The sequence below is a fragment of the Lagopus muta genome, chromosome 1 (genome assembly GCF_023343835.1).
Source record: "Lagopus muta isolate bLagMut1 chromosome 1, bLagMut1 primary, whole genome shotgun sequence".
Taxonomy (NCBI): Eukaryota; Metazoa; Chordata; class Aves; order Galliformes; family Phasianidae; genus Lagopus; species Lagopus muta.
Window position 1 is genome coordinate 131,281,483 of NC_064433.1, and position 17,110 is coordinate 131,298,592.

A 17,110-nucleotide genomic window follows, 5' to 3' on the forward strand; every position below is an offset into this window, starting at 1 on the left:
ATTGCAACAGATCAGAATGTCAACCGTGGCAAATGAAACTGTAAACACAAGGTTAGAGAAGATGCTACTTGGTTTCTAGTTATACTTGATTAAAGCCATTGGAATGAATTTCTTGAATAAGAAGCAGAAATACTGTGCTTTTCACAAAAAAAAAAAAAAAAAAAAAAAAAAAAAAAAAAAAAAAAAAAGTCACCAAAATACTTAATAAAGAAAATCAACATTTTGGTTTAACTGTCCCAAACCTATTTATTAATTATTATATGTTAATTATTTTTAACTATTTTTCCATCACACTACCGTTTCTCAGTATTATTCAACATTAGTTTGTGATGCTACAATGCCCCAGCAAACTGTGGCTCCTTTGGTACTTCAAATGAGTAAAGATTTGAGCACAATTCAGCTTCCATATTGGTCTCTTCTACAACCAAGAAACAAAGATTTGTGGAAGATCTAGCTCAGTTCAGGAGTTATCCCCACAGAAGTAGAGATGCAAGAAACATCAGATGACTACACCTAAATAAAACTGAATGGAAATAGAATATTTTAATCTGTTATGGGAAAAATTTTGTTATTGCTTTTGTTCTGTTGTGTGGTGTTTTTGTTTTTGTTTTTTCCCCTAAGAGAGTCTTTTTGCATTACAAACATTGTGGATGTAAAGCTGCATTTTATTTCTGAAAGATGCAGATCAATACATCCATAGGGTAGAAATGTTATTATCTCATCACTCTGAATGCCAGTATTCAGTATATAAAAGCAATCTGCTGTGCAACTTTTAATCAGTGATGATGAAAAGTAGAGCCAGTTGCATCAGCCACCAACCCTACAGTTTCCCTTACACACCGTAATGGAAATAGCTTAGCCATCAGCCTCCTACATTTAATTTTCCTTTAGGGAAAAAAAAAAAAAAAAAAAAAAAAATATAACTTCTCAAACAGCAGCAGTTTATCCTACACTTTGAAGCTGCATTTAACCAGCAGCATCATGAACAATCAAGAAAAACAGCATTCATAATTTATGTGCAAACATCTGCTAGAGTCTTAAATGAAGCAGTGCTCCTTTCCTCACCTTGTGCTCCAGTGATGGCATGTGGCTGGTAAAAGCCAAGATCACGGGGTGGGGAGGGAACACCCAAACCCCAACTGAGATACTGCAGCCACACAGGCTCCATGCATTTGTTTTCCTACCACTGTTTCCACAGCTTCTCACTCCCGGGGACAGGAACCCCAGTGGGCCAAGCTCCTCCCAATACTCCGTCCCAAACCCCAGAAACCCCCATTCCTCTGCCCCTAGAGTCCCAGCCTGAAGATCCAGCATTCTGCCCTTGGTCCTGCATTGACACACAGCTCTTCATGCTGTCCCTCAGGGATGGCCTGCACACAGTAACAGCATCTGCCTTTGAACACCAGCTAGGCCAAAGGAGCTGCAAAGACATCACAGCTCTTGAAAAGGTCAATGACAGCCATCCTTTCCTTGTTACCTGAGTCCATAGTTTATCACCGACTTCACTGGTGAACAACTTAGACATGGGTACTACTTGTAATGAGATACTGACCATAAGGACATGTTAAGGACGTGTTATGAATGTTCTTTCTTTTTTTTTTTTTTTTTTTTTTCCTCTACACAGATGAAAACTCTCAACCTCACCCATTTCAATCCTTTGATCACTGCAAGCTGCACATAGCTAAAATACCACAAAACCTGATGCAACTCATCTTCAAAACACAAGACAGAGTAAAGCCTCCTGTTCAGTTGTAGATCTTTTCATGTTCAAAATTTCTTCTAAGTTAAATACAGCTAAATTTAAACCAATGTGTTGTAAATACACAAGGACCAATGTCCTTGTAAACAGGACAAGGAATTAGTCTACTTTTACAGCACACAGAAACACTTTAAAATGCATATTTTTTTGTATACAACTGCCAGCCCAATAAAGCACTGCAGAGGAGGACGAGGGAAAACAAACCCTGACCTACAAAGGCCATCTCTACCTCTGAATGCATATGTCCCATTTGAGCTGAAGGGAGAACAGTTATTACACCAGCACGTGTCTTCACATGGGAGTTTCAGAAAGGTCACCGGTGTTTCTGTTGAGAGCCTCCCTGATCAACAGACACATTTGTGCAAAGCAAAAATGTTTAACCTTGCTGCTTATGTGCAAACAAAACCTCTGACACGTGCACTCTGTACATCCTCCTGAGCATGACTCACAGCACATATGCCAACCAACCAAGTGGGCAGTAGCTGAGCAGTTGACCCCCTCGCTCATCCCTGAAGCACTGGAGCTATTGTACAATTGTTCAATAACTACTTAACACAAATACACACTTGCATGAAACTTCTCAAAGGTATCACACGCTGTGCACACAATCAGGACTTAGTTACACAGCCATCTGGTCAGCAGGAGGACACCAGTGCAATAGCACCCACTCATCTGGGTGAAATAGATTATACACCTGAAGGATTTCTGCCCAGGCCAGATTTCCATAAAGAAGTCACGTCCACCAAAACCCAGGTACCCCAAACCTCCTCCAAGAGTCATTATTCATGTGGTATGTTCAGGCACTGTTGAGTATTCAGGGCTCAGACTCTAAGAGTCAAGATATTGTATGTTCTTAGATGGACTAACAGCCACAGACCAATGTAGCACAGAAAAGAAAGAATGCTGGAAAATAAAACCATGCCACAGGAAGAGAAAGCAACCTTTCAGTTCTGACAGCCTGAAGGCTTTTGAGAACCATAACATTATTTGTTTCTACCACAGAATTGTCAATACCTGTCTGGGAGAGCCTGTACATGTAAACCAAGACACTCACTTTAAACCATTCATTTCTCTTCCTTCAGAAACCAGCAAAACATACACTCACAAACCAGAAACTACAGCAAGAACACCCAGCTTCCTAAATTAAAATAAAACTAGTTAGCTGTGGATCAGTCATTACTGTTTACCATCCTAATACACTTGGAGAAAACTGATCTAACAGAAGAGAGCTACCACTCCAGTGCTATCCCTAGGAGCTAAAAACTAATAGAAACTCTCACCAGCTTGGGTACAAAATGCAAGTGCTGTAGAAGTTTGATTACTGTTTCTGCACTTGCTAGTAGATGCTCCTTGTTTCTCTGTGCACCAGTAACTGCCGAACAAGCTTAGTTTCCAAGTATAGATTCTAACTTGCCTTCCTTGCAAATAAACAAACAAGGTACCCACACCTTATAATCAGTTTTACCAAACTCTCATGCTGCTGCAAATCAGCACCGCCTGTAAGTCAAGTGTGATGCCATCACACTTGTTATATTCAAATCTCACTTCAACAGTACTTCTATAGTTTTTCTCTAGGGGCTGTACAATTAAGAGGACTGTTATTGAAACAATTACCTTGCCAGTATATAGTAATGGAAAAGAAATCTAGTTCAGCCCATCCCTGAAGCATCTGAGGAAACTTGCATATTCATGATGTTGATACACAAAAACATGATGCATCAGTGGGCCACAACAGCAACATCTATGTACGATAAGCATAGAAACTTGTAAATTATTTTTGAGAATAAAATAGTAAATATATATATAGCTGCAAGCAAAAGTACGGTTTGTTGTTTACTGCTAGATGGATGGGTGGCACGCCTGTGGGAAGCATCAGCAGAAATAGACAGAAAGCTGCATGAAAGCCAAGAAGACGACCAGAAAAGCAGTTGGAAGTACAGCACTAAGAGACCATTTAGAGTAATTGCTTTTTAGGGAGAGACTAGCTGGAATAAAGCCTTTCACCGTGAGGAAAGAAAACACTTTCTATTCGCTTTCTAGCATGTTCAGAAAAACAAAACATAGCGTGTTATAAACAAAACTAAATTATAGACTTACCAGTATCTCATCCTGAAAAGAAACAGCTTACAGGATTCTAATCCAAAGACTCCATCATAAAGAAATAGGCTTTTCCATTGTCCAGACAGCAAATAAAGTTGTGATTACACAGCAGGAATAGGGCTATCGAACAGGATACTTGAGAGGCAGTGAGGGGGAGGAAAACACACTTAAAAATAAAACCAAGAAATTCTGAGATGTTTCTAACAGAGTACTTCAAAGGTCCCTAGGCATAGAAAAGTCAGAGGACAACAATAATAAAAAACTATGTGAATCTACCAAAATATGAGTCAACATTTTGTGTATTTTTAAAGGACCAAATGTTGAAAATAATAAAAAACAACTTCTGCATATCTTATGCAAGCATCAATATTATTTAGTGATTAAATGCACTGGCATGTCAGTCTTAGCAAAAAAAGAGAGAAACTTAGCCAAGGTGAAACAGACCTCATACAAACAAGTTGGAAGGGTCTTCTAGGGATCATCTAGCCCAGCCCCCAACTTCTCAGGACTACTTTCAGCAACACAGCTAGCTCAAAGTTAGATTATTCCTGCCAGCTGTACATCACAGAATTGTAGAATACAATAATAGAATTGATACAATCATAGATTGATTGAGAACACAGAAGCTCTCCTCCTTAAGGCAGGAGGAGAACTTAAAGATCATCAAACTCCAAACCCTTGCCATGGGCAGAGTTGCCAACTGCTACAACAGGCTGTTCAAAATCCCATCCAACCTGGCCTTAAATGCTTCCAGAGATGGGGCATCCACAACCTCTCCAGGCACCCTGTTCCAGTGCCTCACCATCCTCCGAGCAAAAAAATTAGGCTCGATGTTAGGAAGAAAATCTCCTCTCTTTTAATTTAAAGCCATTTCTCTTTGTCCTGATGCTATTAGACCACATAAAAAGTTAGTCTCAATCCTGACAGAAAGCTCCATTCAAGTATTGGAAGGCCACAATGAGGTCTCCCTGGAGTCTTGTCTTCTCCAAGCTAAACAAGCTCAACTCCCTCAATCTTGCTTCATAGGAGAGCTGCTTCAGCCCTCTGATTATATTTGTGGCCCTTCTCTGGACCTGCCCCAACAGCTCCACACCCTTTTTGCACTGGGGGCTCCAGGCTTGGCCATAACACCCCAAAATGCCTTCCCTATCTGAGCTTTACTTTGGGGTTGTCATATTGGCTTTAAAAACCAGCATGGCTTGCACTTGCGCTAGCCCTAATCAACTGAGTTGATATCAGCTTTTGATATCAAACAGGCGTGTCTGTCTTGAAATCACCAGTGTAACCTGTTCTTGAAAATGCCTACAAGGGAAGTTCGTCACTCCTTCCAAGAGTCTACTGTGGTATGTAAGTACACTTGCCCTTACCTAAACTTTCTACTATCTCACCTTACTCTTCATTCCAATTTCAGTCCAATATACTCTATCATCCAAAGTGATCATGAACAACAAACTGCATCCTTTATTTTTCAGGAATTCTTCTAATACTGAAAATTATCTTCATGTTTCTCTTTTCATACCTTCCTTTTAAGTTAAGTAATGCCAGTACATCAACTTACCCTACTGTATAGATAGATTTTTTTGATCTTTGGTCACTTGTTGCTCCTTTGAACCTCAGCTACTGAACCTGTTTTCTTCGCAGTGCACCACCCAGAAACAGAAACAGCACCAAGCAGAGCAGAAAAAACACTTCCTGTGTCTTGCTGAGATAGCATACTTCCTTAGCGTACTTTCTTATCACCCCTTTTCTGCTAAGTTTGCTTTCAATTCTACAATAATGTGGTGTTATGTTTAGCAAGTGACTTACAGTAAACTGTCACTCCTAACCAGAATCCTAACACCAAGTTTCTACCCTATTCTGTGTGCATGAATTTCCTTCTCCCCTCCATTACTGCATCCTGTTGTTTGTCTGGGACGCTTTCACCTATCTTCAGCAGCACTCATCCCAACCCTCCTTGCCTTCTTCTCCAACCCACTGCCCTTCTTGACTAGCTCTCTGGTTTGCATAAATTGCTTTAAACTTCATTCTCTCAGGCTATCTGCCAGCATGCTGCTGTTTGAAGCACTTCTTCCCTTTCATCCCCCAGATTCACTAATGAAAATACCAACAAGCACCAGAACAGACCATTGTGAAACCTTTCTTGCTCACTTAATGTGTCAGCTAGTATCTACTATGGGAAAATATTACTAACAAGAAATCCATTGCAAATATAACTTAGCACACAGATACATTTGTAGTTATATATTTTGCAGTAGAGCTGTTCATGTACAAGCAGCTGTGTCAAATGCAACAGTCTTTCCTGAGCTGGCTAAAGGATAGTCCCTGCATGAGAGCAGGAGAATTTTGGAGGAGTCATGCAAGCACGGAGAACTCAGGCTGAAGAGCTATTAAAAGAACCCATGCAGAGAAAAAGCACTGGCTTCCCCCATGTCTGAGGGTTGGATTGCAATGGAGAGCAGTACCTCAAGCTGTTGGCTGAGGTTAGCCTTATTAAACACTAGCAGCAACCAAGTTTTAGAATCCCATCAACCACAATGCTAACCTAGCTGGCATTTTACAAACAAGACAAAAGGACAGAGAAGTGCTGCAAAAGCTCATTTGGCTGTGACCCTTTCCAGAGCAGCTCAGAATCACTGGTGTCAATAGTACTACTGCAACAGACCCCACAGACACAGAGATCCTGCAGACCTAAACATCTGAGCAGCAGGCATATATACCTCTTCCGCTCAATTCATCTGTAAAAGCACCATCAGTACCTGCATGTAAGTCACAGTAACCATTTCAGACCTGCATTCCTGACTGGCCTTAATGCAATTCAACTGATAGTTTTACAACCAGTAAGCTACGTGCCACTTGGTCAGCTTTGGAAAACCAAGTTTGTAGCATGTTTCAGATAGCAACCAGAGTAATATCTGTGTGCTGATGCTACTGTTTCAACTTGAACTCCTGAGAGATCTGCAACAGAATTTCCAAATGAAGCCAACATTTCCTTTCTACTTAAGAGAAAAGAAGAAGAAAATCGTCTCTCCTCTTGCTCAAACAAGTTGATCAATAAAAATTGTTAAATGTACGACCTTCTCTAGCATCCCACTCCTTCCTTTCCCTTGCCACTACTCTTCCCATTTTGCAGACATTTTAACTTCTTTGGTTGAAATATCTTTATTCATATTGTTGGAAAATTAGCACAACTGAAAATCAGAATGTGTAGTCGTAGGACTGCAATCAGCATTTAATCACATAACAGTTTCTCTTAGGATCAAAGCACAAACTATAGTGGGTTACAGTTGCAAAATACTAACATGCATCTCTTAGATTTCTGTTCTATTTTAAGGAGAATATATGCATAATCACTGCCAAGAAAAAAAATAATCCTCTCCTCCCTGCTCTATCTCCTCAGTGGCTCTATAGGACTTTTTTCCTTCTAGGAACTAATTCCTGCTTCTTATTCCAAAGCCTCCCGTCACTGGCTGCTGCCTTTATTTTAGGTTAAGTTAGATTGTCCTACTCTTGAAGTTTTGACTTTTTTTCAGCACTTAAGATTACTGTGGCTAAGAATCAGTGTGGGAATTCCAGTGGTATGAAGGCAGAGGAGAAAGAAGACAACAGTTTCATTATATTCCAGGAAGACCTCATTGTGGCCTTCCAATGCTTGAAGTGAGCGTATAAACAGGAGGGGGAGCAGCTGTTTACAAGAGTGGATAGTGATAGGATAAGAGGGAATGGTTTTAAACTGACACAGGGAAGGTTCAGGTTAGATATTAGGAGGAAGTTTTTCACACAGAGGGTGGTGAGGCACTGAACAGATTTCCAAGGAGGCTGTGGGTGCCCCATTCCTGGAGGCATTCAAGGCCAGGCTGGATGTGGCTCTGGGCAGCCTGGTCTGGTGGTTGGCAACTCTGCACATAGCAGGGGGTTGAAACCAGATGATCACTGTGTTCTTTTCAACCCAGGACATTCTATGATTCTACAATGATATGGCCCAAGTTATTTCTCATCCTTGCTCCATAGGAGAAAAAAGGTTGTGCTTAGCACAAAACAGTCACCATTATTTAAATACGAGTGGATATTTGGCAAAGTAGGGAGCTGATTAAACATCTCATAAGTGAGAGTCCTCTCTGAGATCTTCCCATACGATTTTAAATCAGCATACCAATATCAGCCATTCTCATCCAGTGAGCAGGTTTGATCATAACACCCTTGGTCAAACACCAGCGGTCTGCAGGTCAGTAGTAGTGGGAAGCACAATTCAGTCCAAGTAGATGTGTTAAGCATGAATTTACCACTTACAGAAGAGGAGGAGGAATTGCCCTCACTTGCTTAGGAGGAATTCAAGGACATATTAAACTGAACTAGCTCTGAACATTACATAACAGCAGGTTCTTTAGGTGTGCTCTTTATGTGCATCAAAAGAATCAATTTTGGTAAGATCTGTTTTCCAGTATCTGCCTCATTTATGAGCTGTTCATAGCATACTTTTAACACATAAAAACTAGTCTTACAGTTCCTGTTTGTGAGTCCCACAAAAGAGAGAGGTTTCTCCCACATGCATTCAGGGCCTGCAGCCCGCACTGCTTCCTTACAACTTCAGTGCTTCTGGGCACTACACGGGTGCAGAAAATAACAAAGGTCTTGCCTTAATTTTAAAGATATGCCAAAGACAAGAAGTATCCCAGTCAACTTGCTTCAAATACAGTTAACTCGAAAAGCAAAAACATAACCAGGAACTTCATGCAAGAAACATCATCCATCCTATGAGAGGCTCATACTGTTGCCAGTGACAGCACTTCAGATCAAGTTTACCCTCCCATCAACTTTCTACCATGTCCATAAAGTCTGCAAAGCGCTGTTCCACTGAGAGAAATTGTTTGTGCTTTGAATTAGCAGCAAAGCCTGTACCATGTTACAGTGCAAATTTATCACGTAGACTGGGACAGCTATGCTTGGTAGAAGAAGACATCATAAACAAAGATATCACACTCTCCCAAACTCGTGTTTATTCCATAAGTGGTTCTACATTTTAACTACAGTCACTCAGGATCCTGGTTCTTCTGAAAGGAATCACCTGATTATTGGCTTTGGGTCACAGGGACAAAATTTATTTGGCTACCACTTGCTCTTAGTTTTTAAAAAATATAATTAGTATGTTATACAGATGGATTTACTTTGCTGCCCAAAGACTGACAAACACCTTCAAGAAACCACTGTATGCCATATAAGCATAATGAATAACAAAAGATGATCACAGCACGTGACACATCATAAACTTCCAGTGAACAGGAACAGCAAGTGCCGTATCTGCGTCTAATTGAGCCTCTGAATAATTGATAATGAAGAAGTCATCAATGAATTAAGAGAACATTCTGCAAGGCTTATTAAATAAACAGAACATTGGAAGCTGGAAAAAAAAAAAATATATGGATTCTTATTAAGCAGATACTGTTAGTTCCTCAACTTTTCTCACTGGTATAGAAGTGTGAATTAAAACGTGGTACTGAAGCGAGCTCAGATCTGCTTATACAGATCTGGGCTTTACAGATCTTTATAGAGATCTTTGGGCTTATACAACCAGTTCAACATTTCATTAACTTACACAAGCAAAAGAGAATTTCAGAAACAATATTCTATGTATAAACTTCTCTTGAAGCAATATCTGAAGAGTGGGTTTTCTAGGTTATAGTTCTATAACCATTATTCATAATTAGTGTATTCCTGATGTCTTATTAAACCTGTTTTTATTGAACAAGTTACCATCTCATTGCTCAAAAGAAAGACCTCGAGGAAGATAAGTGTAGAACTCTTATAGTACCATTAAGTATTGATTCTGAGCATTCAAATGGGAAGAAAAAAAAAAATGAAGTACAGACAAATAACAGAGCAGTCTCACCAGCCAAAGCTTAAACTGTCAGCAAGCACCATAGACAATAGCACTCTCTTGACAATGGATTTTTGTTGATTACTTTAATTAAGATTTTATTATATTCTTTGAATGAAGAGAGCAAGATTTATACACCACATTAAGAAAAAAAACCAACAACCACAAAGACAGAATTTCAGATACATGCATCTCGGCCCCAAAGTGAAAGCAAAAATTTTTTTTGAGGTTCTTCAGGAAGAAAAGAATTATGAACATGAAATTTAACCAGAGAACGAGTGCTGTATTAACCAAAGTTAAAAAGCTACTTGCAATACAATTCAAATATCACTTTCTTGACAGCGTTCTGCACTTCTACACTTTTGTTGCCCAATGAGAAGATCTCTATACGACCCCAGCCCCGAGAACGTGACATTTTTAAAGATGCTTACAGTTAGAAGGCTGCCTACCAAACAACCACCACAGCAGAGATCAGGCTACGTAGCACCTGCTGCTTCTCTACTAGTATCAAATAATACACTACAAACAAAAAACCCAAGCCAATATGCCACAGACCTCACCTGCTTCCTCCCAAAAGATCCTTCTCATTCTTTTACACTTAAATAAGGATCCAAGTTGGCCGCGCTACAACAAATAATATTCTCAAAAAACCTCAGCCTTCTCTTACTGGACCCAAGGCACAACTGAAGATAATATTCTCAGCAGAACAGTCAGAACAAACCATGTAGCAATCTCATTTCATACAGAATGTGCACTTTAAGCTGACTCGATCTTTGAAGGACACAGATCAAATGGTTATAAAAGAAAAAAATATCTAACCTTTTTCTAGAAGCCATCGCTGCATAAGTTCATTTGCTTTACAGAAAGACAAAAATCAGAAGAGTAAACAGTCCTGACCCTCAGAAAAACTGATTTTTTCAGGGTTCACATGGAATGCAACAAGATCAAACATTTTCAACCATGAAAATCTATTATGCACACAGTCCCTTTTTCATGAAATTGTTCACATTATTACAACGGATACATTTCCCATCATGCAGTCAGTTTGTTCATATTATTTTACTCCCTATACCACGCTCAGAAGAAATATTTTACACTTCCTTCAAAGACAGCAAGAAAGAACAACCCTTGGACAATGCCGCTTGGCGGTTTGCCACTGCCATCACCGAATCGTTAGGGAAGACAGAACGCTGTGCCAAAAATAACCCTGTCCAGCCTGGTCTATTGGCCATATGTTACATGGGAAAAAGAACAAAAAAGAAAAAAATGAAAAAAGAACAGCTGTTTTACCAACACCCATCAACCATGAAAAACAAACAGTCAAAAAGATTATTCAGCCTGGACCGACCCTTTCCTATACCAGCAGAATTTGTTTTTCTTCAGTCATTTTTGTTTATTTTTATTTACTTATGTATTTTTTTCAAACCAGGATCCCTCCAAGTTAATTTTCCTGAATCTACTGGCGGGTGTTCAGTTCTCACCAAGGCAACACCTGCTGGTGGACAGGCAGTTTACAGATTGCTAATGCACGGCAGCAAAGCGCACGTTTGCCCTACCCATCCTTCAGCCACACAGCCACGTGGAAGCCTGTTTAGTTTTGGAGCCCTTTACTTACCTTTCCCATTTTGCCACGCAGTATACCAGGACAAACTGAGGAAAGTAGTGATGAAAACTAACACGGTGGCCACAGTTCCATTTCGGAGCCTCATCTCATTGCAGCATCACACTTGGTTACGTTCCGTTAGCGACAAGGACCGGTCTTGTTGGGCTTGCTGCAATCAGGTCAGCTCAGGTCCACCAGCAGCAGCCAGGCCAACGCAAAGCAGAGCTCTCACATATCAAAGGTGTCACAAATCAATCCATTCCACACTGCTGTAAACTTTCTTAGGGTTCTCATAAATGATATGTCCTCTCTCTTCTATTCCTATTCAAAGGAAACAAGATGGTAATAGATTAGACCAAAAATACTTACAGGTGTCCCCTGTGTACCAAAATACAGTAAAGAAACAGGTGCACATTAGTTATTGTGGTTTACATGCACCCCTATCTTGCTGCCTCATTTTCAGCCCAGAGAACAGCACCTGTTAGGTTAGTTTGCCCTTTTTCATTAGGAATGCTTGTATCTGGAGGAGTTGTACTTGACATTACTTTGGTAATGGAAGGATAAACATACACATCACCTACATTAGAATTTTATCACAGAAGCCCACAGGTTGGAAGGGACATCTGGAGACCATGCAGTCCAAGCCCCTGCTAAAGCAGGCTACCTACAGCAGGCTGCAGCTCAAGGCAACAGCACACATCCCTCCAGCAGGCGACGAGTAGATACCAGAGGGTTTTCAGGAAGCCAGCAAGTCCAAAGCCCCACTCCTAAGCACTCACTTTAACAAAGCCTCTCTGAAATCAGTGAGCGGAGGCTGCAAATGCAGCAGTAGAACCACCCCCGGTGATCTGAGAGATCAGAGCTTTAAATAGCATTTACAAACATATATCATTCATCTCTCCCTGTTCAGTGCCAAAGCACTTTATCCAGCCACAATCATTTATTTTTTTTTTCCCCTCATTTAGCTGCAGCAACAGCACGGGCTGCTGTCACACACGCAGAGACCGTTCAATCCATAACAGCTGACAACAACCCAGAAAGCCCACAACACCACCACAGTGCATCCGTACTGCTCCTGTCTCCTCACCACATCGGCACAAGGGCAAAACATAGCAGTCAACCACAGGTCACTTTTACCACAGGTAGAGGGCCCATAGCCCAGGAAAGAAAACCCTCAGCTCTCAGCTGTCCAAATGCAGACAGCACCTAAATGCACAGTTCTAACAGACTGAGAACATAGAAATAAATTAAGCAGTGTCCTGCTTTACACCTGGGGATGGGGAACTGATTTACAGACAGCTCAAGTAACATTTACAGTAGCTCAGGCATTTTATATTCTTTTAAGAGGCTGTCTGATTTCCCCCTCCCCCCCCAACCCCCCCCACCATAAACTACCTGTGATTGCTGCCTTGAAATAAATAAAGACTTGCTTTGAATTTCCCTCACAAGCAATCTCTGTCACCCTCTTGCCTGGGTATGTTTAGAGCAGGGAAAAAGACTCTTCATCATGTTGGCACCTGAGGTCATATCTGGCCAGCTACCTTTCCCAAACAGCTTGCCAATAGGGACATAACAAACAGGCCTGGTCAGCAAAAGAAAGGAAGGAACGACAAAGGCATGAGCTACACATCCCTGCAATCAAGCCTTGGCCACAACATGCAGGTTATAAAAAGAGCATAAATTTTGTGATTACCCCATAATAATAATAAGGCTTCATGCCAGTAACATGCTTTGTTTTGAGGAACTGCATGCACAGATAGGTCTGTGTCTTTAAACATTAACTTTGAGATCTCATAGTACATACAAGGAAGAGAATACATGCACTTACAGGGAAGAGGACAAAGCAGCCAGTCAAATTCAGTAAGAAACAAAGTAATGAGCGGAAATAAAAAGGACTGTGAAAAGCTTTACAATACAGAAACCTGAATTCAACATAATGAAAGATAAAGACAGCTGAGAGACCTATAGAGAGCTAACAGGGAGAGCACAGCATGCCAGGAAGTATCAGCATCACCAGCACCTTGAATAGGAGATGGATGTTATCAGAGCTAGGGGGGTAGGCAGCAGCAATTAGGTCAAAGATAAAAGCCTGGATGAACTTTAATGGAAAGGAAAGAAAGAAACCACAAAACCCCAAAGTTCCATGAGGCCTGTCTGCAGGGATTTATGGAGCGGGAAGGGTTCCATCGATTCCCAGACCACCAGAATAAGTGGCTAGACTGCTGGTAACAACACTGACAATTTATACTGTAAAGCAGCCCTGAAATACAGATGCTCAAGCTGGCATCTGCCTTCACCACCGTTCTAGCAGCAGTCACATTGCTGAAGCAGCTCAGGTGGGCACAGAAGAGCAGGCTGCAAGCTAGATGGGATCATCCCAGAGAGACGGCTGGTCCAACGTGCAGACAGGGGGCAGCCAGGAGAGTAAAAATGCCATCTGGTAATGGAAGAAAAGGGAAGCGCCTTGCTGGAAAGCCTTTGCATCACTTCTACATTTGCTGCAACAAAAATCAAGAGGCTGCAATCAGGGCTTCTCGCTGCACTAGTTGAATCCAGAAGATGATGCAGCCTAAAACAACTGTGAGAAATAATTTCTTGACAGTAATACAATTCCATGCACTATAAGTATGCACAAAACTGTGTCAAATGAATAATGCCCATGGGTTTGGAGTTGGCTTGGTCTGCTTTCAGCCCTCTCACCCACAGGCTCCAAGAGCTCAGCAGCAGCCCAGCAGCACTCAGACCATCCTTCATGCATTTCACTGAACCAAACAGCACACATCAAGGCCACGCATGTGCCACAACCATCCCAGCCTTCAGAAACAGGTCTCGTTAAACCAGCAAAACCCCACACTCACACGAACAATCTGACCCATAGGTGGTCTCTTCAGACTGTCTCAATAATTCACTGCCCAAACTAAGCTAATTTAACCGAGGGACAATCCTCTCTGAGGCGACGGAGCACACAGCCAGATACGCGAAGCCCGTGACACCGGGGCCAGACGATCCGTCGGGTCCCAGCCAACCTAAAGCCACTCTCCGTTTCCCAGCGCTGCTGTGACTCGAATCTCTTCCACCGCAGGAGGGGCCCCGCAGGCCACAGGTACCGGACGGACCCGGCACTGCCGAATCGCACCTCAAATAAACTGAGAAGTTCCCGCCCGTCCCCAGCTGCTCCTGCACTAGGCGCGAAGCACGTTTCCAACCGCAGACCATAAAAAGCCCGAGAGACACCAGTGCCCTGCAGAGGCTCCGCCGTGCCTGGCGGTGCACGCCAGACTCAGCAGAGGACGAGAGAGGGTGCCATCCTGAGGGAGCCAGGCATACAGCCGAGATCCGGCCCCGTTCCCTAAACCGGCGGGCACCGACCCGCTTCTACCCCTCGTACTGCTCCGTTCCCTCGCCGCGGCAGTGGCAGGATGACCTCGCTCTCCGAGCGGCGAGTCCCGAGCGAGTCGGGCTCTCCTCCGCCGCTGTTTACTCGGCGGACGACAGCACTGGCCGCCGCCAGCTGCGGCTGCGGAGATTGGGAGGAGGGGGGCGGGGGAAAGGGGGAATGGAAGAAGAAGGACCGCAAACTCTGCTGCAAGCCGCGGGCGAGCACCGAACGGAGAGGGAAGCGCGGCGCTCCCCGAGCAGCGAAGCGCAGCAGGGTGGGGGGGGGCAGCAGCGCCGCTCCGGACCCCGGCGCGGGGCAGAGCGCGGGGGCGGCACCAGGAGCCGCGAGCGGCAGGTCCGGCTGTATGCAGGTGCACGCGGAGCAGAGAGTATGGCCCCGACCTCCTGCCCTCGGGGAAGCCCGGAGCGGGAGGTTGCGGAGGGGAAGGACGCCCTCAGACCCGTGAAAGCAGAGCAGATGACGAACGGAGTGGAAAAGGCGATCTGCAAGGCGAGCGCGAAGCTGGCAACCGGCGCCCTAGGCACGCTAAGGGGAGAGGGTGTCGGTCACGGGCAGACCTCACCTGTGCGCTGCCTCCGGCAGGGGGAGCCCCGGGGCGCGGGCGGCAGAGCGGCCACCAGCGACTGCCTCGGCCGGCGCCGGAGCTGCCGCTCCCCTGCCCTCCCCTCGTCAGCGACGCGCCGGGAGCTCCGCCCCGCCCCCGGGCGCGGAAGCCCCGCCCTCTCCCAGAAGCGCCGTTCATTGGCTGCATCATCTGCCGCTCTCCTCGGCAGTGGGTATAAATAGCTGAGTCTCGCGAGGCTTCCCTTAGTGAGCGCGTTGGGGTCAGAGCGGGGTGGGTGTGGGTTGGTAGTTATCACTTATTATCGTTTTATTTGGGGCTGCGATCTCTGAAGTTTGGCCATCATGGTCAAAAGAACGTTACCTGTTTTAATATCTCACTGTTTACAGAATCACAGAATGGCCAGGGCCAGAAGGGACCTCGAGGCTCATGAATCTCCAATCCCCTGCCACATGCAGGGCCACCAACCTCCCCATTCAATACTAGACCAGGCTGCCCAGGGCCCATCCGACCTGGCCTTGAACACCTCCAGGGACGGGGCATCCACAACCTCTCTGGGCAGCCTGTTCCAGCACCTCACCACTCTCTCTGTAAAGAACTTCCCCCTGACATCCAACCTAAATCTTCCCTCCCTCAACTTAAAACCATTTCCCCTTGTCCTGCAGTTATCTACCCTTTCAAAGAGTTGATTCCCCTCCTGTTTGTTATAGACTTATTGACTAAGATCACATTTCTCAAACTTCTTTGTAACCATCTTCTCCTGTTTGTAGGCTCCCTTTAGGTATTGAAAGCCTGCAGTGAGGTCACCCCACAGCCTTCCTTTCTCCAGGCTGAACAAGCCCAGCTCCTGCAGTGCATCTTTGTAGGGGAGGTGCTCCAATCCCCTGATCATCTTTGTGGCTTTCCTCTGGACCCTCTCCAGCACCTCTTGTTTACCCTCTTATCTCCTGGAGGAGATCCATTGCTAAGTTTGGTGGTGGCAGAGATGTACATGGTGATTCCTGGGTCAAGTCCTTGGCCTTCTGAGTGAGGGTGTATGTCATAGAGCCATTAGAATTGGCAGGGACCCTTAAAGGCCATCTAGTCCAACTCTTCTGCAATGAACGGGAACTCCTCCAGATACATCAGGTTCTCAGTGCCCCATCCAGCCTGATCTTAGATGTTTTCAGGGACACGGTGTCCACCACCTCTCTGGGTAACATGTTCATATATACCCCCTGAAGGGCAGGTGAGCTCAGCAGGGTATTCCTTGCACCGCTCATTGGTGCCAAGTGACTGGCCCTTACCTGTGCTGTGTGGTGTGCTCAGTGGCTGGTGATGATGGCCATGAATTTGCGTTGTGCTAATCAGAGCGTCTGTTGAGAGCTACACTCCTTAAAGGGCAGCTTGTTCCTCACATCGACTCAATGGGCCCTCTGTCCTTTGTGCTGCTTGCAGGAGTGGGGCTGTGTCTGTGTTGCTGCAGTACATGTGCTGCCCCGCAGGCTGTGTGACAAGCACAGCTGGGAGGTGTGGAAGTGAACCCACTTTCCTCCTGAGAGCTATTACTGCTGGGGTGTGCAAGTAGTGAGGAAAGGTCAGCAGCAGCTCTATCCCGTGGTTCATTACTGAGGGCTGCAGTGTTTCCATTCAGTAAGCAAACCTTGTTCTTCAATGGTTCCTTTCATGGGCTCCAGAAGTTGCATCAAGTGATGTGTTTTTGGGTTTGCAAGGTCCCATTAAAGTCAGCTCTCTCAGGTCATGGTAGGTAGTTCTCTGCCTTGCAAGAGCCATACTGGGCATTTATGTAAGTGCTCATGATTAACGGTGCCCAG

The 17,110-nt window shown here is 44.1% G+C and overlaps 1 protein-coding gene across 3 annotated transcripts in view; it reads right to left on the minus strand.

The window, feature by feature from the left end:
- Positions 1-15,409, minus strand: part of MGAT4A (alpha-1,3-mannosyl-glycoprotein 4-beta-N-acetylglucosaminyltransferase A) — a 72,887-nt gene extending 57,478 nt beyond the window's left edge. The window contains exons 1-2 of one of the 3 annotated variants that reach the window (XM_048961814.1): positions 15,297-15,409; positions 11,347-11,655 (exon numbers count right to left, since the gene is read on the minus strand). In XM_048961814.1, coding sequence (XP_048817771.1) covers positions 11,347-11,440 — 94 coding nt within the window. In that variant the 5' untranslated portion in view covers positions 11,441-11,655; positions 15,297-15,409. Of the gene's footprint in view, positions 1-11,346; positions 11,656-11,915; positions 12,681-14,192; positions 14,647-15,296 lie in introns of those variants that run through there. The other 2 variants (XM_048961805.1, XM_048961821.1) reach the window with 2 other exon arrangements.
- Positions 15,410-17,110: the final 1,701 nt, after the last annotated feature.